The 22,623-nt window shown below is 40.6% G+C and overlaps 2 protein-coding genes across 2 annotated transcripts in view; both read left to right on the top strand.

The window, feature by feature from the left end:
* Positions 1 to 2,856, top strand: part of LOC119890764 (leucine-rich repeat-containing protein 49-like) — a 31,523-nt gene extending 28,667 nt beyond the window's left edge. Inside the window, exons 17-18 of the mRNA XM_038702161.1 lie at positions 1,254 to 1,407; positions 2,024 to 2,856. Of these exons, the coding sequence (XP_038558089.1) occupies positions 1,254 to 1,407; positions 2,024 to 2,239 (370 nt within the window). The 3' untranslated portion in view covers positions 2,240 to 2,856. The remainder of the gene's footprint in view (positions 1 to 1,253; positions 1,408 to 2,023) is intronic.
* Positions 2,857 to 8,311: 5,455 nt separating this feature from the next.
* LOC119890788 (thrombospondin type-1 domain-containing protein 4-like) overlaps positions 8,312 to 22,623 on the top strand; it is a 48,998-nt gene continuing 34,686 nt past the window's right edge. The window contains exons 1-7 of the mRNA XM_038702189.1: positions 8,312 to 8,602; positions 9,216 to 9,272; positions 9,468 to 9,537; positions 10,814 to 11,136; positions 12,328 to 12,754; positions 15,628 to 15,730; positions 17,204 to 17,340. Of these exons, the coding sequence (XP_038558117.1) occupies positions 9,244 to 9,272; positions 9,468 to 9,537; positions 10,814 to 11,136; positions 12,328 to 12,754; positions 15,628 to 15,730; positions 17,204 to 17,340 (1,089 nt within the window). The 5' untranslated portion in view covers positions 8,312 to 8,602; positions 9,216 to 9,243. The remainder of the gene's footprint in view (positions 8,603 to 9,215; positions 9,273 to 9,467; positions 9,538 to 10,813; positions 11,137 to 12,327; positions 12,755 to 15,627; positions 15,731 to 17,203; positions 17,341 to 22,623) is intronic.

The raw sequence follows: 22,623 nt of genomic DNA, 5'->3' as shown, positions 1-22,623 counted from the left end.
TGGATAGATAGATAGATAGATAGATAATACACAAAAGCAGAGAAGAAGAAGATTATTTTTGCTTCTATACTGAAATCTTAATCACTGTTTTCTGCGTCCCCCTTCAGTGAGTCTATTTCATTTGTTACACTAAAGGCTGTTAGATTTGACCGCTTATTCAAAAATATTAAAACCTGTATGTCATATGATGCATATTTTCTGGATAACAAATACTGGAGAAAGGAAACAAGATTACCATTATAACATCTACAGAACACACAAGGAACAGTTTTTGTTTAATGTTCCCACAGAGCTGCTCATTGAGTTTCACAAGAAACACTATTGAGGTGTCTTGGTTCCTGCATAGGTCAGTGTGTTGAGGAAGGCTCTAACATCACAGGGTTTGGGGATACCGCAGATGTTCTTTAGGTTCTTTAGGTTTATCAATTATGTTTGTCAAATAAAGCCTTCACTTATGTAAATGTGCGTCACAGACTTTTTCTCAAGAGTCACTTTAGCCTACTCTTTTTCCTTTTCCTTCTTACATTCATAATGTCATTACACAAAATTCTTTCAAATGTCAATTTAGTAGACTAGACTGTAGACAAGAATGTTTTGACTAAGTTGGACAATCTAATTATAACTGTTGTTCTTTCAATGGATGGTTACACTCTATTAACAAATACACAACAGGTTTTTTATGCTGGGTGTAAGAGTGGCTTTTAAACCACCTGGTTCACCTTCAATTCAACAGAACAGACACAGAGGAGACATTATCCTGGGACATAACAATGGGATGTTTGCCACAATCCTCCCCTGCGAAGACTATTTCAGCATCCTGGCACTGGCCTGTGGAACATGTTAGTGCAATGGTGTATCACGTGAGATTTTGTACTGATAGACAGCATCATTTGATTTAGTTTACATCACTTGTAAAGTCCTCTATACTCCTTTAATACGTGTACACATCCGGATGCTGACTGATGAGTGAAATCAAAACACTGACATTTATAGAAGTATTTATTAAATTATTAACACGTCATTTAGTGACAGTTTGATTGATGTCACCTCATGAAAGAAGGTGTTTTTCCAAAGAATTTTCTTGCTGATGGATTTCTTAAGCAAGTCAAATGAAAACCTTGCTTGTTATTTGATGGACACACGAACACACCTTTATTACCTTGGTGTCACTCACTTTCAGCCACTGTTTCCCCAGGTGTCTTTTGTGTCTCTTCACTCTGTGTCTAAATCACTCTTCTCTCTTCACCCTGAAGGAAGCGTCAGCTGCAATTCCTGCTGGAGGGGCGTGGCCGGCGAGCGGGGCTGAGTCCGGAGGAGCTGCGAGACAACGGGAAGCTCCTGGGAGAAGGTCTGAGCAGAGCGCTGTTCAACTACCCAAACAGACACTGCAACGCAGAGAGCCCTGAGGTCTGTTCTGTTTTTAACACTGGCCATGTGGTTTGAGAAACTGGCAACTGCTCTTGAAATTTACTTAAAAGTTAGCAAAGCTGGCCCACGCTAAAATGAAGTGTTGAGATAAGTCTGGCTATGTCCCACACATTAAGTGATGTGTTTTGCCACATCAGGTGGCAAAAGAATGCTTTACCAACTCACAAGTATTGTTGTGTAAAAGGCATCAGGGTATGCTATCATAAATCCAGCGCACCCTCAGACAGGAATCAACACTCACCATCAACTATGTGTAATTGGCGTGTGTGTGTGTGTGTGTGTGTGTGTGTGTGCAAATGTCACAGGAGTTATGACGTGTGCCATCACAGATGTTTTGCTGAATGCACGTTACAACAGCACATCTGATTTCACTTTCTATGCTATTGTGCTGCGGTTCCTAGTTAAAAACAATGCTATGCTCACTAATGTAAACAGTACAGATAATTTAAAGCAGTATATCACAGCATTTTATCTACTACTAAGTTATTTCACATCTCTCTAAGACATAACTTTATATAATCATGCATGGACAGGAATTCCAAAACGGACATTATCTTGACCTTGACCATGCAAGCTTTACTTATTTTCCTCACAGGAGGGCACCGTGGAGTCATCGGAGCGTGCTTCCATGGTAGAGCAGTACCTCCAGGAGTTGGTCCAAAGGGCATCAGACACCAATCTGAAGGGTGAGGCTCTACACAAGCTCTGGCCCTCCATGTTTGCAGAGATGGTGAGGGACTGTGTGTTGGAGATGAGGGACCGAACGGCCTTTCGCCAAGCCGGCCTTGCAAAGCTCTCCGAGACCAAGTGAAGAGGACCAAAGGTTCGCTCTTAGACCACACATGCACGCACACATGAGGACTTAACTTTCCAGACGCCCCCAGGGCTTCATCTCAAACTCCATCTTTAACACATCATCACTTAGTGACTTGTCACTGACTATCAGTTACTAAAATCTTTTGAAAACTTAAAGGTGTATTTCCCTAGTGTGAGGGAAGCTCTTTAATAAGATGGATGTAGACTGTTGTCTAGATGTCTGAAGAAATTATCATGACAAAGGCATCTTGATTGAATGTAGATTTTCAGTGAAAACACACTGTTTGGTTCTTCATTGCTTGGAGCTGTAACATACTTGAAGAAAGTTAAAAGGACTTATTGACTCACGGTACATTGTGGTCCCTACGGAGCGTCCTCTGCACTTTAGAAGCCTTCTGAATGACCCCTTTTCACCATTACTGTCATCAGCTGAAAATGTCTCTTTTGTTGAGACTAGAATGATTTTTCTGTCTTAAATCTTGTTTCATGCATCACACTCACTTTCTCCTGCCTGACATAAAAAACGGCACAAACAAGGACAAGGACTTTTCTTTGTTTACCACTGTTTTTCTGTATTGTACTTAGTATTAAAAGATTCTGTATTAATACTCAGTTTGTGTATGTGGTGTACATGATGTTTTTAAAAAAAAAAATCTATCTACAGGAGTGAAGAAGTCATGTCTTAAACCGGCATCAGATCGGTTCAGATTAGTTGTTAGTGTTTCTCTGTTCCTACAACATGACTCCACATCTAAAGTTAATGTTCAAGTTACTTTCTTCTGGTTTCACCCTTTGGCAGTTTACACTTGCATTACCCACAACTCAAAGTCCATTGGTGTCCCTTGTGTGTGCATGCGTGCAGTAGGAAATCCAGAAACCATGAAGGGTCCTCTGGGTAGTGTGAACTCAGGAATGTCCCTGAAGGCATAGAAGCTTCACCAGTTTCTCGCCACCTGTTCCTGCTCCCCTGACTCAAACCACCCACAAAGACTATTTTAACCCTCGCTTAATCAGGCATGTTGGCACCAACCTGGAGGAGTAACTGCAGGGGGATGGAGTGTCAAACATCTCCACACACACACACACACACCAAGGGGTTGACAGGCACTGCTGTCCGGTGTCATCCGCTCCACTGGAGATCAGTGCCTTGCTCGCAGGTATTTGACTTGAAGAAGAACATCAGCTCGTGTGTTAAATGAGAAACTCATTTAACACACAACGTGTATGTTCTTCTCTCCCCTCAGAGCTGGGTTGATGTCTTCTTGTTTTCAGGGGTATTGGTCACCAGTAGCTTTTGAAGAATTGTTTTGCTGTCTATTTGTGAACTCATATCAATCATCCAAGTACACTGATCTAGCTATCCAGTATCTCACAAAAGTGAGTACACCCCTCACATTATTGTAAATATCTGATTATATCTTTTCATGTGACAACACCGAAGAAATGTCACTTTGCTACAATGTAAAGTAGTGAGTGTACAGCTTATATAACATTGTAAATTTGCTGTCCCCTCAAAATAACACATCACACAGCCAGTCTAAACCGCTGGCAACAAAAGTGAGTGCACTTCTAAGTGAAAATGTCCAAATTGGGCTCAAAGTGTCAATATTTTGTGTAGCCACCATTATTTTCTAGCACTGCCATAACCCTCTTGGGCAGAGCTTCACAGGTTGCCACTGGAGTCCTCTTGCACTCCTCCAACTTCCGTTTGAGGATGTCCCACAGACGCTCAATAAGGTTTTGGTCTGGAGACATGCTTGGCAGACATACTTTTGTGAGATACTGTATATACACACGCACACACACATGCACACACAAAATATTTAGTACTGTGTTAGATTTAGGCAGGTGTGAAAAAATGCTGTAAAGTAAGAATGCTTTCATAAATAGACATGTTAATAGATTCTATTTATCAATTAACAAAATACAATGAGAGTGAAACAGAAGATAAATCGACTTCAAAATTTGGTATGACCACCCTTTGCCTTCAAAACTGCATGAATTCTTCTAGGTACACTTGCACAAAATCAGTGGATTTGTAGGCATATCGTCAGGTGCATGATTAAACAATTATACCAGACAGGTGTTAATGATCATAAATTCAATATGTAGGTTAAAACACACTCATTAACTGACAGTGTAGGAGGAATAGAAATGATGCGGAACAGCCAAACCTAGCTAACAAGGTGAGGTTGCTGAAGGCCGTTTACTCTTAAAAGCCATACACCATGGCAAGAGTGAGTGTAGATTGATATTTTGTATTGATTTGCAGTGAACATACCCTTTAATGGGACAAGTGGACCCAATCCATGCCAGCAAAATCCCCCCGAAAGCATGAAGGAGCCATGGATCCCCTCACTGTAGTGGGCATGCATTCAGGCCTGTACTGTTCTCTGGGTGTACGCCACACATGCACTCGCCCACTTGTCTGACTGCCTCACTTTTTCCACAGCTCTGTATACCAGTGCGGATGGATTTTGCACCACTGAGCTCTGAAATGTGCATTCATCTTTGTAATGAGGGGTTTATGCACTGCTGTCCCACTTTAATATCCCTCGCAATGTTACTGTTGACTGACTGTTCTTGCTAACACAGTCTGATCACATCCTGCATTGACATTCTCAGTCACCTGAGAAAGAGTTGCTCTTCTGTTTTTCTATATATATCACACTAATGCACAAGCATCACGGTCATCAAATGTCTGCTGTTGACCACACTTTCCTACCCTATTAACCGATATTCCCATGAATCAAATACAGATGTCACTTTTGTTACTGTTTCTGTTAAAACACTAGTTTTGTGACTTAAGCTTCTGCCATTAATGCCCCAACAATAAACCCTCTTTCAAAATCCTTGAGATCTGTTCCTCTTGCCATCTTGATAAACAAAAAATCACTGGGCCTACTTAGTATACAGAGCATAATTGGATGTTAATTGCTTAATTGTACCATGCAGTGCACCTGTGTGAAAGCATTTGCATCTGTTATGTTTCTTCACTCATTTATTCAGATTTTTCCTTGAATTTGACACCTGTCTGCATATATATTCTAACCAACTGGGACACAGGAGTCATCTTGTTACATAATATTAACCATTTCTAATAGCTGACACTGTGATGAGGTAGGGATTAGTGTTTGTTAGCTGTTGTGAAGCAACTGAAGTGGCAACCTCTTATTTACAAGACTCCACTCACCAGACATGCTGATCTATTTAAATGTTTAATTCCCTATGTAGGGGAGAAAGGTAGCTTTAAATAAATCAATATTTTTTTACCCTTAAAAAATAAAAACAAAAAAATCAATATTTACATTTATCCGTTTTAAAAGGTAATAAGATAAGTACAAACATTCTACATAAGGTTATTTGCTGACTGTATAGGTTTATTTTTTCACTAAAATGGCTTTTTGAAATCTAGGTTGTTACCTGAACTGTTGGATCACAGATGAAAGTGACATGTGACATATGAAAGCAGTGTTTTTTTCACATCACTGTGGTCTCTGCCCCGCCAATGCACAGTGGAGATCGGCAAAGAAGGGCTCAGGAAATGGAAAGCAAAATGACTCATGCATTGTAAGCCTGTGAAGGAACTATTATTAAAGGATGCACATAATTACACAAATATTCATATAAACGTAAATAAGTAATTTCACGTTTGTAGCGCACACTTTCTCTCAGTCAGCCTTGTGCACCTCTGTTTCAGTAGTTATTACCTACATTTCTCAGAATACTTTATGATGATCCCCGGAGAACATGCCACGTTTCATTCAGCTGTAGGTTTTATAGATACCTGTTTGACGAATGCTGTTGAGAGAATTTTCTACATATAAAGGAGGTTAGCGTAACAGAAAAAAGAGTGAGTGACTGCAGCATTATTGCACCAATACGGACTTACCAAAAGACTATTGTCATGCAATATTATCTTCACAATTTGTGTTCGGTTGAATGACTAGCAATAAAATCTAAGCGCTGGTCTGAAGGACGCAGTGTTGATGTGCTCGACCCTCTGATAGACTTTTGTCTAGTCAGGACACATGGCTGCCAATTCGTTCCACCTCACAGAACCAACTATTAGTTTCTCTTGGAATGAACCAAGTGCATTGTTTATTGTTAGACATGCACTGCAAAAAAGAACCATCTGAAAATGTCATTTCAGTTTGTTTGAAATAAGATTTTACTTTAAGCAGCACAACATCTGATCACACAAATGAGCAACATATTTTGCTCATTACTAAAATGAACCCATGTTTCTTTTTTTAAATTGTGAATCAGATTACAACTATTTAGTTACAAGGGCAGTAATGTGGCTGGTTATTTTATTTTTTTTAATAAACCTTCAATGCAAACAAGTGAAATTATATTAACCCACTCATTTATATTTGCAAATACTGAAGTAATACTGTACACTATTTTACGCTGTGGAAGTGTTGATGGATTTTTTTTTCAGTGTAGCGCATGTCCAGTCGATCGTCACCATGCATATTTTTGTGCAGTGACAGACAACAGCAACTCCCCTCTCCTTATCTCGTCTCGGGCAGCCTTCAATTGGTCAACTGAAACAGTATTTCATTAACGATCCTGTAATTGGAGGTTTGTTTGCCTCTTTAGGCTCTGGAAACATTTGGGTTAAAGGCAAATTCCTGGACAGCATCAACATCTGCAACAGGACTGCCCCCCCAGCAGATACATACAGACTGTGTACTTACATACAGACATATATACTGTACATACAGTACCACGTGGATAAGTGGATGGACTTGTAGGTAGACTTACATTTGTAAATATATATATGTATATAAACACACTCAGATTTCACAGTATTTACAGATTGTGTCTGGCTTATAATGAAGCCATTGTCAAGCGAGCCTGTTCACAGACAATGGCTGTAGTGAGTTGCACACTGTAGGTCACATAGTACGGTGTAAACCACTGAACCATAGTTATGTTTTGTTCTGTTAAATAAAACTAACTGGCTAAAGATAACAGTACACTAAGCTTATATAAATGCGAGAATGTCATTTTTCTCTGAAGACAAATTTCCCTACTCTCTCCTACTGCAGGCTGTATATACATAAGTGTGTAAAACTTTGAAACAACCCTCTTAAAATAGAATTTTTTTGTACAAATCATGTCCCATTTTTCATTAAGCTTAAAAGTCTTTTAGTTTGTCCAAGTTTGATTAGTTGTTTTTGGACACTAAGTCATGGCCAAGACCGTGTGACATGCTTCCCCTTAATGGATGAATAGTCGCAATGATGCCAGGTAGTAGATTATAAACCACTTTACACTGTAGACCACTATAAATGTCCCTTGATCTCATGAAAACAATACATTTGTGAGGTGAATGTAAAAGAAAGGATTGATGTCTGTCCACCAGAATGCTTCAAGGAAGTGGTACTCATATGTACCAGTGACTAAAGTGATCAGTAACCCACCCCATCAGCCAGAATGCTTCAACTGAAAGGTGTGAGGAGTGGCCAGGGTGTCACCAACTCCACAAATGACTTTTGTTGCATAGTAACTACATGGAAAGATACCACAGAGGTAAGTGGGAATTAATTTGTGTGACTGGTATAAACTGACCCTTTAATCCTGCTGTACTTCAATTTTGTATAATACAGTATAGAGTACATTTGTTTTATTGCTGTTGATTCTACTTCTTTACAATGTTAACAATGCTGTAGAGTTTGATGAGTCAAAAGTAAGGCTAGTGTTCTGCTGTCTTGTGTTGATGTCACGTTTCAGGTTTTCTGGGTTTTTGAAATGCGATATACTTTCCCTTTTGTGTCCAGCTTTGAACTTTGCATTCATTTCATTTGGTAAATGTTTCTGCCTGTGTCTCCAATACGAACATTTCCGCGCGCGCTTTCTTCCACACAACCAAGCGCGCCACTCATGGAGTGGGAAATGGAGGAGACACACACACACCTACATATTTTACATGACACGCACACACACACACACACACACACACACGAGAGAGAGAGAGAGAGAGAGAGAGAGAGAGTGGTTGCTGCGGTAGGGGGCGCAGCAGAGGTTGTTTTGCCGTGTCACTTTCCAGCTTTCTGTCATTCTGTGTCTGTGTGCGTAAAAGCAAAACCGCCGGGATCACCATGATGACCAAGGTCCGGGGTTTCAACTGCGCCAGGACTTGACTCACAACTCTGGGTACGGATTTACTGACATACATGGCTTAGCACAAAGGCTCTTGGGAGAAAGCCTGCATTTCCACCTGGATTAATGTGTCGACCGTGAAGATACCTGCGCTTGGAAATGGATCTGTAAACGCTACAGTGTAGGATACTCAGAAAGTACAGTGAAGTAGCCAATACTTTACCAGACCCGCATCAGTAACCTACAGGTACGTCGACGTGAAGATATGTGGGCTGATAATGTCGATTACATGGCTATAATAATAATAATAACAAAAGTAATAATAATGATGATAATAATAACAATAATAATAACAATAGAATAATGAACTGTGTAGTAGGTTTTCTTCATTCCCTAAAATCCTTGTGCGAAGTAAGACTGAGTTATATGGTCTGGGGTGAGGGGTGAAAGTCCTAACCTTGCTGGACCTCAGACCTGCTGTCTAATGGGGTAACAGTTTTTCAGCAGGGGGGCTCCCTCATAAGGAGCAAGAGGTCAGAGAGATCCACTCACATGGTCAAGCCCCCCCCCAGTCAGTGTCTTGAGGGATCTAGTGGCAAAAAGTGTCAGATGTTGACATTCCTGGCACATAGCTATCAGTAAAGTCGTATCATTTACATGTGGATACTCTTAACTGTTTGTTTTTCTAGGAATGCATGTCAGACAAGAAATCTGAGTGGACTCTTTTTCTGTAGATGAACAGAGTTCCCCTGGGGTTTGACCCTCCAGTGCGTCTGCACTGCGGCCACACAGAGAGAATTTGTGTTGAAAATGTCACCATACAGGTGTATGCTAATGTAAATGTCTCTATTTTCACTTAGACTGTCCAACTTTAAGAATCCAGGAGCTATGCAGGGAACCTGTGTCTGGATTGTCAGGTAATGTCAGAGTGATTGTATCAATCATGGATTTCTTGTTTCTTTCATACTTACTTACTTACTGTCTCATTCTCTGATAATCCATCTCTCAATTTAGCGATCTTTAGTTATCATCACACCTAAATGTATATTTTTGATTATAAACCAATGTTGCCACACGTATCACCTGTAATCACTTCTGTCTGTTTTCTGTAGAGTTTCTGTCCTCCTGCTTTCGCTTTGGTCAGACCCCCTGGACTGCCAACACACAACAGACCACAGGAAGGTGAGCAGCAGTTGCGTAGCAGTTGGTGGTACTGTGGAAAAAAAACCCTGTGTTCTAATGTTTGATCTGTTTGACACACTCACCACATGATGGTAGACCTCCCTTGAATATTTCCAGGAATCTTTCTTGTTGTTTTATCTACCAGTCTAATCGCGCGGTTGGCACAGGCTAGTGGAACACTCATCTAGTGGAAGATGGCATGCATGATTGTGTCTTGTTAGCATAGCCAAATGCCAGTTTTAGACTTTAAATCTTACTTCTTCCGTCCCAGTATGTGTGAAAAGCAAGAGTAATCCCAGGGGGAACCTGACCAGGGTCCTAATCTGTTAACTTGTCATGAGAGTATGAGAGAAAAGTTCTGTGGGTTGCAGTGAAACAGAGAGGACTTGTGTCAGCTGTCAGCAAACCTCCTCTTGACCTCTGGACACAGAAACCTCAGGGAAGAAACTTGTGGATGCACCTCGTGGGTGAAGCTGACTGACTGATCAACTATCCAGGTCAGGTTAGAGGGGGATGGTGCAAGTCAGCTCCATGTGCTTCCATCGGCGTCCAGCTGTGTGACCTATGGTTGACCCAAGAGATGACAGTGGCATTGAGTTACAAAGGCTGAAGCAGGGTATAAGAGGTGGGGGGGGGGGGGGGGGGGGTCTGAGTTCTCTTTGAATAGCTACACAGCACTGATTGACAGGAGAAAAACTTCCTGCCAACTCTCCCTACTGCTTCTGTATTCTCTTTCCATCCGCTACAAGTCAAAGGCAGCTGAGCTTTTACTACGGCCATGTGTTTGCCCAGAGAGGTTGCTGTGAATGGAGACAAAGTGCTCCTTAAAGAGCAGGATTTCCACACGGCTCCATGAATAAAGCCGGCTTGGCTCAGGACTTCTCCTGGCAGGTCCCTCAAACAGTGAGTGCAGTGATCATTGCTAATATGGCCCTGGCAAAGTTGCACAGAGGGATAGAGTCAACAGTGAGAAAAGCAGGTAGCCAATAGGGGATAGGCCACTAACAGACACCCACTAATCGGCCAAATCAGGGCTTTATAACCGTGAACAGAGGTCTGCTTTATGGACAGTGGTGAGAGGCGGAGGGGCAGGATAGTCATGTTGATGAGATGAGGTCACTGACTTGAGCCTTTATACAAGGCCATGATCTAAGGAGATTAAAGTCTCGTTGATGGAGGCTTTACCATCAGTCCTTGGCATTCAGTTTGTGTGGCACTATCCCATTTGTTTGCGCCCTGTGGTGTTGCTAATCGTGGTTGTTTCATCTCCATACAGGTTACTCAGAGGGCAGAATCCCAACAGAAGTTCAGGACAGAGCATGGAGATATCCAGGGCTCCTGGGGTGCCTGGGGGCCCTGGTCAACCTGTTCCCGGACCTGTGGAAGAGGGGTACAAGAGCAGAGCAGACCCTGTCTGCCTGCTTTTACTCCATCCCAATACCCCTCCAGAAGAGCTGGCATTCACCCCCAGCAAGCCGGCCATGTGATTTCAGCCCTACGGCCAACAGTTCCTCTGCACCGCGACACAGGCAGGTCCTCCAACAGCAGCAATCGTGGAGAACCAAGGCAGGAGAAGGAGACTCGGCCTGGTGGACGCAGGTACTGTATCATCCTGCACAGGATGATGGGATTGGTTACAAAATAAGCTGAGGGGTTGAAATCATTGTACTTACAATTGGAATTTTCATGCACATACAGGATACGAAGGCTCAATATATAGTTTGATGAATATGAAAATTATGTTATTATGATATTATTGGCCTTCATCGTGACTAGATCCCCAATCAGTTGAACACCCATGGGAGACTGATGTTTTAGATAGCACTCTCCATCAACACCATCAACATTAAATTAGGGAAAGTCTTTAGGAAGAATGGTGTTCATCCTCCCAGCTGAGTTCCAGAGAATCTATGACAAGGATGGTGGCTCAATACCTGAGACACTTTATGTGGCCTTTTTACTTTAACTTGTCATCCATCTGAAGCTTTTGACACAAGTTGCTCTGCAAATAGTGCAAAAGAGTAAATTATTCTATCTATAATATAATTTTTTAAATAATTCCAAATGATTGATTTAACCTGAGTGTTACATTTTAAGCACTAAAGAAATACTGTAGAAAAAAACTGTGTCTAAAAACTCTACGTCTGTTCGAAGTGATTCAACTGTCATGATGGTCAGTGAAGAACTTTTTTCAGTAATGCAGCTCTTGTCTTTGTTTAGATCTGCAAGTCCTTAAAGAGCCTGTACGGCTGTGCTGCATGCTGAGCAGCCTGGTCTAAAAGTGACTCTTTGGAGCCATCAATGTGGGCCATCTGACTGCCCTTCAGTGGAAATCTAGTCTTTTATGAATGGAGTCAAAGGCTCGGCTTGTGCTTGGCAGCTTTGTGACCTCCTTCCTGTGCTTGCCTTTAAACAAATAGCACTGACAGCTGAGAAATGGGGGGTTGTTTGAGTTGGAATCTAAGCAGCCAAATAACAAAAAAAGCTCCCAGAATTCTGCTACCGGGATCTGGATGCCTCTCAAAAGTTGTAGTTCCGATGAAGACAGTTTCCTCAGTCAAAAAAGAAGAAAGAAATTGGACTAAAACATAGTCCAATAAAAGAAGATAGTGATCCAAATATACTGGATGGCCTTTGTTGGACAGTCTCTGGTTGACTTAAGGAGACAGACGATAGGTAACTGAATACAATTCTGTGTTAGTATGGACATGTGTAGGTCTAGAGAAAGACGTGATAACCAGTACACAGTCTTTGGTTTAGTTGTTGATCTCCACATGTTTGTGTCTTCAGGAGGGTCACTCACATCACCCCAGGGAGGTATGGCTACGGGAGAGCTCCCTATGTTGCTCCATTGCAGACGGACACAAGCCAGGGCTCTGGGACGGCTCACCCCCGCAGGCAGAGACACTCTGCTGATACCCACTACCCTACCACTAGAGGCCATGGTGGGCAGAAATCAAACAACCTAGACGCCTCCAACAACGTCAACCGCTACAGCAGACCCTACACGCAGCCCAGGGCACAGAAGCCCAAAAATAAACAAGTCTGGGCCCCCCTCTACCAGCCCGGTTCGATCAACCAGGCTCAGATCCAGCAGGAGCTACAATCAGGCAGCCAGATGTCTGGACCCCAGCAGCACCAAGAGAGACCCTATAACCCACTGCCTACTTCCTTCTGCACAGGGGAGCATGCTCACTACAGGATCTGCAACAGTAATGTATGCAAATCTGCACCTTCTCCTTCTTTTTAGCATGTTGCTTAAGCATGGCCATTTAATGGATAAATAACAACACAGATTTAGTTTATTGTTCTGATTTGTTATTCACAGACAGGTAGACGGGTAGATAGAAAGGTACTTTATACATCCAAGCAGTTCTTGAAGTGGGCCGGTATGCACCGGTACGCGGTACGCATTTTACTCTTTAGCGTCCCGGGACTTTTTCTTGCATACCGGCACTTCTCACAAGCTGCTGGTACTCTTCTCTGCCCTCTCCATATCAGGTTCTCTGGGCACTATGTGACACTCACCTGTTCCCGTTCTCGCCTGCCTGCTAATCTCCTTCGGTGCCGACAGTGGAGGGAGAAGAGAAGCTCGGGTACCTTTCATGCATTTGTGTGCAGAAAGTAGCTCGTCATGGTCACTTTTTGTGAACCAACCAGTCACAGTCTGGATGTAGCAGGAATTTTAAAAATGTCTGACTGCCATAGGTGTCATTTCCACTGGGGACGCTGGGGACATGTCAGGATCAGAATGTCTCCACCACTTTTTTAAAGCATTTGTTAGCTTGCAACAAGAAATGTTGAATAACAAATGCAAATGCTTTGAGAACAATTTATTGGCACAATCAAAAACATGCAATGCAATTTAAAGAAACAAATGTGCATTGTCCAAAAAAAGTAACAAAAATATAGTCACCTGCCATTTTGTGTTTCCCTTCATATAAATAAAGACATTTCCACCTTAAATGGGTGCAGAAAATGTCTCCAGAATGCAGTAAATTAAGAGTGTAATGCTAAAAATCTGCTTGGGAAGACCCGTATTCTTATATTTCAGCATCAAATATTTCTTCAAGATAATGTTAAATCCTGTCTTGTTGACTTGTTGTTCTGCATGAATGATTATTGACAAGTTAGTACTTAGCATTAAGAAATCAGAGACTTACCACCATGTAGAGCATTTTTCTTAATAATTTAATGAATAAAAACAACCCACAAAAAAATCAAACCGCTAGGGTTAGGGGGTCGGGGGGACATGTGAATGCAGAGTACTGACACCTATTTTTTTCCACTTCAAGTGCTGCATCCGAGGAAGGAAATTGCAATGTTACTGTTTACATAATAAAATAAATTACAGAGTTACGAAACATACACAACTTACACAAAACACACAAGGTATGTGACAAACTTGAGGTAGGTGAAGAGATAAAAAAATAATGTATGATTAAAAAAATGTACAATATGTATTCATTCCACTACTATGCTACTATACATACATAAAGTAAAAATGAGTGTAAAATGTGAATTGTCCTTCAGAAGAAATAAGTCTCCTCTCCCTGCCCAGAGGGGAGTCATGAAGGAGTCTCCAACTGAGTTGTCCGACCAGTTTGTTCGAGCAGAGGATATGAAGTGTTATCCAAAATTTCCCTTCCTGTAGACAGCCTCAGTGTTATACTTACAGCCCAGTCTGTTGTCAAGGTGAACCCCCAGGTATCTGTAGACCTCTACCAGCTTCACCTCCCTGGATGTAAATGGTGTTATCTCCATCTTATTTAGGTTTGTTACACAGAACCAAATGTTACAGCAAAAGATAAAAATGTTAGACCTTTCCTTGGACATTATGATTCTTCCACGGCTCAAATGGCACAGCCAGACCCCAGCTCAGTTTTTGCCAGAAGATTTGAATCTGAAAGCAATTCAAAAATCATTTTCAGTCCAGTTAGATTTTAATATATTCAGGGAGTGGCACAGGTGTAGAGGGGTTTGTGTTTATGTTGTGAAGGAGTGATGTGTCAGTCATCTACTTTACAACTGCGTGAGGTGACTACTGTCACTAAATTTAATAGGCTAGGCTCAGATTGTGGCATTATGTTATTGTTTTTAAAACACAGCTATTGTTTTTTTCGGAGCTGGACAACAGTGAGAAATTAGACAAAAAAAAACGATGTCCAATGGAACTGATTCTTGATTTCTATTTCAGATGTACTCAAGATTTGAGGTAGTCTGACAAATTCTCCATCACCTGAGTTTGAGCCTCAGTATTTGGTGCACTGGGACACATCATCAGTGATGTAATTGGATTCTGATTAAATAAGAATTAAACAGGAAGTGAATAATTATTAACTTTGTGGTTGCTACCGCTACCAGCAAGAAGTGGCGTAGGTGATGTTGCACGATATGTTTGTTTAATTTGGATCTTCTCAGTTATTCTCTGTTGCACAGAGCTCTATTGTCCACACACTATATAAAACACATAATGGGCCACAAGGTGACAAGATCCGTCATTATTATAGAACTCATCTAGAACAGGCAAATAGCCTACTTTAGATTTCCTGCATTATATATTTTGGACAGACACATTAGTAGCTTTTTAATACTTAACACTAAATTCCACTGACAACTTAAGTAAAACATATTGGTGGAGCTACTGGCTTAGGAAATGTAGTTAGCTGTTAAAGCCCAGCTCTAATGCAGAAGTGTGGAGATGGACTTTGCCTTTATGGAAGCCATCCTGTGTATTAAAATAAATTCAGTGTCTGGTTCTGTATATTGTCTCTGGTGTGCGATGACACAGATATTCAGGCAAAGTAAAGCAGACCAGGGGTTTGTTTAGACAAAGGAGATATGGAGGGATGTCAAGGAGGGCTCGCTGGTGAGCCTTCATAAATACTGGAATCTAACTACTTTTGGCAACTAAAGCCTGAGCTACAAGCACAGGGGGGACACAGTAAAAACAGAGAAGCTTGACTGCAGCAGTCAATCAATGGCTACGGAGCGTGTCGATGAGAAATGTTTACACGTTGGACTCTGCGTCTTTATGGAAAATAAATGTATGTGTGTAGATGTTTATGTGTGTGTATGGTCCATTCTCAGGCCTGTCCTCCATCCAGCAGACACATCAGGGCCGTCCAGTGTTCTTCATACAACAACCAACCTTTCATGGGCAGACTGTACGAGTGGGAACCTTTCAATGAGGGTAGGTTGTATTTATGTATGTATGTGCAGTATGTACATATTAATATTATTTTCACTTTTGATTATGAAAAGGAAAAGTTTCCCTGTGAACCCTATCTATCTATCTGTTTATCTATCTATCTATCTAAATAGTAACTTGCTAATGCCTAGCAGGTAATATTTAATTTCCCAATTTTCTAGATTATCGGTAGTTTTGCTGATTGTTTGGTCACAAATTTAAGTACAGGACAAATTGAAATGTTGGCTTGATGATGGTTATGGTCACCAAAATGATTACAATTCATCCTGAGGACGACATGAATGTGTCTACCAAATATAATGGATCATTTTCTCTAAACCACAAATGTCAAACTCATGGTGGTGCTAGAGTAAAGATCTGTGAATCACCAAAATCAGCAGGCCATAATAAATGTACAAAATCTGATGGCATGGACTAAAGTGGTGAACTGACTGACCGACCAACAGACCCACATTGCCATACCTACAGTATGGTTAAAAATCCCAAACCTGAGTCGAGGGTCGTGCTCAGATGACTAAGATAATCAGGATCCTAATCCTAAAAAGTACTCGACACAATCTTAAGGTCACACACATTTCACCATGAATCACATTTTCACTGTTAGTTACTTCTCCAGCTGCCTGACCTATGACCTGTATGAACTAAGGTGTGTTGTGATGTAAGCACTGCAGTATGTCACCGGTCTGTAGGTTCCCTGATAAATGTTTATTCAAAGGAACTCTCTGACCTTACTCACCTGAAGTATCCAGGCAACGGTCAAAACACATCCTGAAATGTAATTTCTCTGGGAACACTAATGGAAAGAACAGTCTCCAAATTAATATCCTGTCAAACAGATGTGTATTTTGAGATCTCTTCTTTGTGCTGCAGCCGTGACTGACGGGTAATGCAGATGTAAAGATTACTGTAAATAACCTCAGGTAAATGTATGAGGTTGAGTCTGTGTTATTTGACACCCATCTTGAACAGTGCATACACATACTGTTTTAGATCTATTTAAGAAACACCGTGTTGTTAGGTGTATGGTATCTAATTGATAAAGCACCTAAAAAATGTAAAGAGCAAGGATCGGGGTCCTCATCGTGGCTCACTACTGGGTTTTTTGAATATTTCTATGCAGCAAAAAAGGTCTCGAAAAAGTTCTCATCCTTTGAATGTGCATTCAGTGTGCTCTACAAATCCAGCTATTCCTTATATTTCACAAAGTTACTAAGTATTGAATTTAATGTTAACACATTGTAGTTGTATCAGAGAGACACATGATGAAAGAAAGCATATTATATACTACATGTAAAGATGTTGACTGATTTGTACTATGTGCTGTCTGTCATGTTTTCCATTGTTCTTTATCAACCTATCTGGCTGTTGTACTTTGTTTCATCACTGTGCACTGTGTTACTAATATGTTGTCTAAATTTCTGGATATGTGTCACAATCTCCTAAATCTCCCTTCAGTTCCTGGGGATCAGCATTGTGAACTCAACTGCCGGGCCATAGGGTTCAGGTTCTACGTGCGGCAGTCAGACAGAGTGATCAATGGGACGCCTTGTGGGCAGAATGATACTTCTCTCTGTGTGGCTGGAAAGTGTGTGGTAGGCCACTTTTTAAACCTTTTTTTTTGTAATTAAAAAAAAAGTTTTGTTTTATTCACCAGTGTCATTCTTCATGTTTATGTGACTCCATGTGAGAGCTTTTTCAGCTCTGTCATACTTTTCTACTCTGGTCACCTCACAGCTTCACTGAGGCTGTTAGATGCCAAGGCTTTATCAGTCTACAAGCTTGATTCATTTGGGGATTTGACCCCTTTTAGTCACAAGCCAGCTACTTTGCTTCCTTTATTCTATGACTGTCTCCATTTCTACCGGATCCTTGGTGTTGGTGAGGATGTACACCTGAAAATAACTGAGAAAATGAACCATTGAACCATACCATTATTATTGTTTCCCTGTGTCCTTCACTTTTTATTATCTACCGACCAAAATGTAATTAATAAGAGGACATGAAGGATATATCCTGGATGAAGACCTAATTTTTGAACTCAATAGCACCTTATTTCACCCACATGTACGCAATGAATGAGCATATGGCACAGATTTAATAACTTTATTTGGATACACTATGCTGCAATCTTGGAATATGGTTAATGTTTGACAATACCATAACAATAACCTAACCTGAAGATTTTATCCTAACCCAGACATTATGAGATCACCATAAAATCTGTACATATGTAAGTGACATGCCTATAAAAGTTTTATAAGAGGCAATTTTGAATACAATTCAGGCAGCAGTTCTGATGTAAGGATGGGCGTGACCAACAGAGGGCAGCATAGCATCAGAGTGAGAGTTGTTTGTGTGGAGGAGTAAAGTGGAGTTAAGGACGAAGTTTTTACTCCCCTGTGCAAAAGCAGGAGATCTGGGATCTCAATGTAGGACATATTTGTACTTCTGACCCTGTATTTAATACAAACCATGAAAACACACCTGTGAGCACAGTGTTGGAGAGACAGAAGTCGTTGTGTGGCCCGCTTGGCTATGTATTCAGTGTGCTGGATTCACTTTAACATTCTTTTGATCAGGGTTTAACTCAAAGAAATATGTTGGGGAAAGAACTCCTTTCTGACCATGCACCATGTATTTCCCATGCGCTGTAATCCAGCGACAGTCTTTGCCACAGATTTAGTCGAGATAGAAAGCCCTCTGATCTCTCATTTGGGCCTTGATCACATTTCTACTGTTGACACGCTCGACATGGTGATCCTTCACGTGGGTAGGGTTGAATTATTATTAATAAAGGAAATCAAATTGTGATTTAGGAGTCTAAATCAAGCTATTATACAAAAAGTATTGACCTGCTGGTGTTAATAATTTATTTTCCTGTCTTTGCTGGCTGAGTATTTGAGGATTAATTTCATGGAGGAGAGTTTTTTTTTCTCATCGCTCTCCCCACTGAGATTTTTTCAGCTGGTTCAGCCATTTGAACAGGAGATCCCCCACGGCTATAAGCCAAAAGATAATGTAAAAACCTCTGGATAATTTGATTTGAATCTAGATCCGCTCTCATCATTGAAGGTGAACTTTGTTGTGGAAATTGAAAATCTTTAGTAGTTGGCGCCATTGGTTCTGCCCTCAGCAGATACATACCATGACATATGGAACATACATAATGCTCAAAGGAAGAGATGTCATTGCAAGCAAATTGATAAGCAATACTTTAACATGGGGAGGTTGGGCTGGTAGAGGGAGTAAGCAGCACAGATATTCATCAGCAGCAACAACAGCAGCATGGAGCAGGAAGGAACCACAGGGAAGAATGAGGAGTTGGCAGCTCAAACAGACTGTTTGAGGTGTCATTCATCATCGGTACCTGTTTAAATCAGCTGACGGTCAGCTGGTTTGGTGCACTCTGCTTGACCTAACATGATACTTCAGAACTTTTCAAAATACTATAACATGTGATGGATCCAAATTTAACAAATCTGTTACATTTAATAAATTCTAAACAAATATCACAACATGAGATTTTTATATTACAAGTCAACAGGTGTAGCTTTTTCTGTAGCGCCACCAGCTGGCTAACACACCAATTTGTCCAATTATTTGGCTTATGACCAAATACCTGCGAAAACTAATGACATTTAGCCTCAGCTGTACTTGCATTAAGTGCTGATTACGAAAAGTTGTGTGCTAACACGTAAATTAAGATGACATGCTAAATATTACCATAATATTACCAAAAATATCAGCAGCAGAGAGGACAAATGCACACCAGTGTTGGAGAGGTGCCGACCTCGATGAAAATACAGGTGTGGAGGAAAACAGTTGCACACTCGTAGCCACAATGCCATAAAATATTTTAATAATTTATTTTTACCCTTCTTCAGGGTATAGAAGACTAATAATAATAATTAAAATTTCTTGCATCGTCGCTACGAGTGTACAACCTTTACAAATATCACCATGTTAACATTTTCATTGTGAGCATGTTAGCATTCTGATGTTAGTAATTTGCTCAGAGGACTGCTATACCATGGTACAAAAGTCACAGTGCTGCTAGAATGGCTACAGATCCACTGCATGGCGGCAGTAACTCAGTCCGTAAGGAATTGGCTGGAAACCCGAGTTCAGCTCGTGGATAATAATAATTGACTTGAATTTCCCCTTGCCAGATTAATAGTATGTCCGCTTCATCTCAGATAATTAGAATGTCATAGAAAAGTTCATTTTTTCCAAGTAATTTAAGTCAAAAAGTGAAACCTCCATATATTCTAGATTCATTACACATAAACTGAAATACTTCAGGCCTTTTTTTGTTTTAATCTTGATGATTTCGCCTTACAGCTCATGAAAATCAAAAATCCATATCTCAAAATATTAGAATATTAGAATAAAGAATAATAAGTATAATACAAAAATGTCAACTTCAGAAGAGCCTTTAACCTCTCAGTCTGGTTCACTCACACAACCATAATCATGGGGAAGACTTCTGACTTGACACTTGTCCAGAAGACACACACTGACAGCCTCCACAAGGAGGGTAAGCCACAAAAGGCCACTGCTGAAAGGGCTGGCTGTTCAAAGGTGCACAAGCAACAGAGATGACCACAGCCTTGAGAGGATTGTCAAGCAAAACGTCAATTCAAGAACTTGAGGGAGTTTCAAAAGGAGTGGACTGAGGCTAGAGTCAGTGCATCAAAATCCACCACCCACAGACGGGTCCAGGAAATGAGCGTGAAAGTGTCACATTCCTAGTGTCAAGCCACTCCTGAACCAAAGACAATATCACAAGCATTTTACCTGGGCTAAGGAGAAAAGGAACTAGACCATTGCTCAGTGGTCCAAAGTCCTTTTTCAGATCAAAGTAAATTTTGCATTTCATTTGGAAATCAAGGTCCTAGATTCTGGAGGAAGAGTGGAGAGGACCAGAATCCAAGTTGCTTGAAGTCCAGTTTTCACAGTCTGTGATGATTTGGGGTGCCATGTCATCTACTGGTATTGGTCCACTGTGTTTTATCAGGTCCAGAGTCAATGCAGCCGTTTACCAGGAGATTTTAGATTACTTCATGCTTCCATCTGCTGACAAGCTTTATAGAGATGTTGAGATGTTCCTGTTCCAGCAGAACTACACACCTGCCCACGGTGCTAAAACGACTAATAACTGGTTTGCTGACCATGGTATGACTGTGCTTGATTGGCCATTATTTACTCTAATATTCTAATATTTTGAGACATGGATTTTTGAATCCATGAGCTGTAAGCCGTAATCATCAAAGTTAAAACAAAAAAGGCCTGAAATATTTAACTTTATGTGTAATGAATCTAGAATACATAAATATCTAACTTTTTGACGGAAATCTAAAATATTCCACAATATTCAGATTCTCTGAGATGCACCTGTATAGATCATAGACAGGCTTGTTAAATGATGACATAGTAATGACATAATACTGACTACTCTAATAATATATAATAACTCACAATATTCCAATTTACAGTGTCTGCAAATATTTTAAATTAATAGGTTTGGTTATCTTTTCTTTACCCATTTTGAGAGACACCATATCATGTTATTACATCATTCAGTTGTTCAGTTAGAGTGCCAGTGATTAACATTTATCCTGTAGCTTCTGTGGCTGGTGCAGAAGGCAGGGTCCATGTGGAATAAGTGTACTGTTATGATGTGGCCGGGTTGGCTTCCAGCTCTGCCCGGGAGCTAACCAGCTGCTGTGCTCAGTGGATGAGGATTGAGTACTACAGCAAAGGACTGTCCGCTAGATGTATTAATCTGTGGTCTCTAGTATTGGAATTGTAGGAATATCATATCATCAGTATTTTAAAAGGTGTGTTTAATGCATGGTGAGTGAGCAAATTTCTGGGAATTCTCTGGGAATGTCAAACTGTATGAGTGAATTTTACAAGTATATACCAGATTGTATTTCACAATCGTTTAACAATGTTTCACACATTCATCTATAATGAATGCAGTTTTCCGTTGTTTCTCTATGGCATGCCTCTCTGTAGTGGAAACCAGACTGTTTAATCCTTTTCTGACCTGACGAACAACAATGACAGACCAAGATGGATATTTTATTATATATATATATTGGTTCACATGGGAAAGCCGTCATGGTGTTTGATCCCTGTTTATGAAGTCGTTGTAGCAATGCCCTTTGCAGCTCTGTTATTTTAACTGCCTAGTTTTCACCAATCTCTTGGTCACATACACAAAACATATTGTGGTACTTTCCAGGGGGTAGCTGATAACATATGCATTTGGTTGTGCAAATTTACAATAAATTGAATGAATTTATTATTCTCATTCACCACATCATATTTTGTATATTTTAAGTCATCAGTTTGTGGAATGTTACAGTGCAGAAGTAGAGGTGATTGCCTTGGCTCGCAGTTTGTTTTTAACCAGGCCTATAGCCTATTTTCTGCCATGTACACTCTCTCTACAAAAGATTGTGCTCTGGAGCTGTGTTGAGTAAAAGCTGAGGAGCTCTATGTGTGTATGTATGAGTGTGTGTCTGCAGGGGTGTGATTATAAAACTTGAGCATGTATTGCAGGAACATTTCATGAACATTGGTGTGTGTGAACCTACATTTCACCCACACAATAAAGCAGCTCGGTTTCCTTTGGAAGTTATTTTACATTGCAGTCGGGTCAGGGGGTTATTAAAGTTTTGGCTTTCATAGCCGTCCCATTGCAGCTCTGTGCTGCAGGTTGTTTAAATTTTTAGATACTTAATCATGAGAATGAAAAATGAATTCAGAACATGTGGGCTGTACCCTTGGTTTAGAGAGAAATGTTGCTCAATTATGCGGTTATTTTAACTTTCCAGACAAACCAAACCATAGAGGCCGTGTGCTTC

This window comes from Micropterus salmoides, unplaced genomic scaffold (assembly GCF_014851395.1).
Source record: "Micropterus salmoides isolate LMB-PRFRI ecotype aquatic unplaced genomic scaffold, ASM1485139v1 Ms_hic_scaffold_6, whole genome shotgun sequence".
Lineage (NCBI taxonomy): Eukaryota > Metazoa > Chordata > Actinopteri > Centrarchiformes > Centrarchidae > Micropterus > Micropterus salmoides.
The sequence above is the reverse complement of the archived record's forward strand: the minus strand, read 5'-3'. Positions and strand labels throughout refer to the sequence as shown.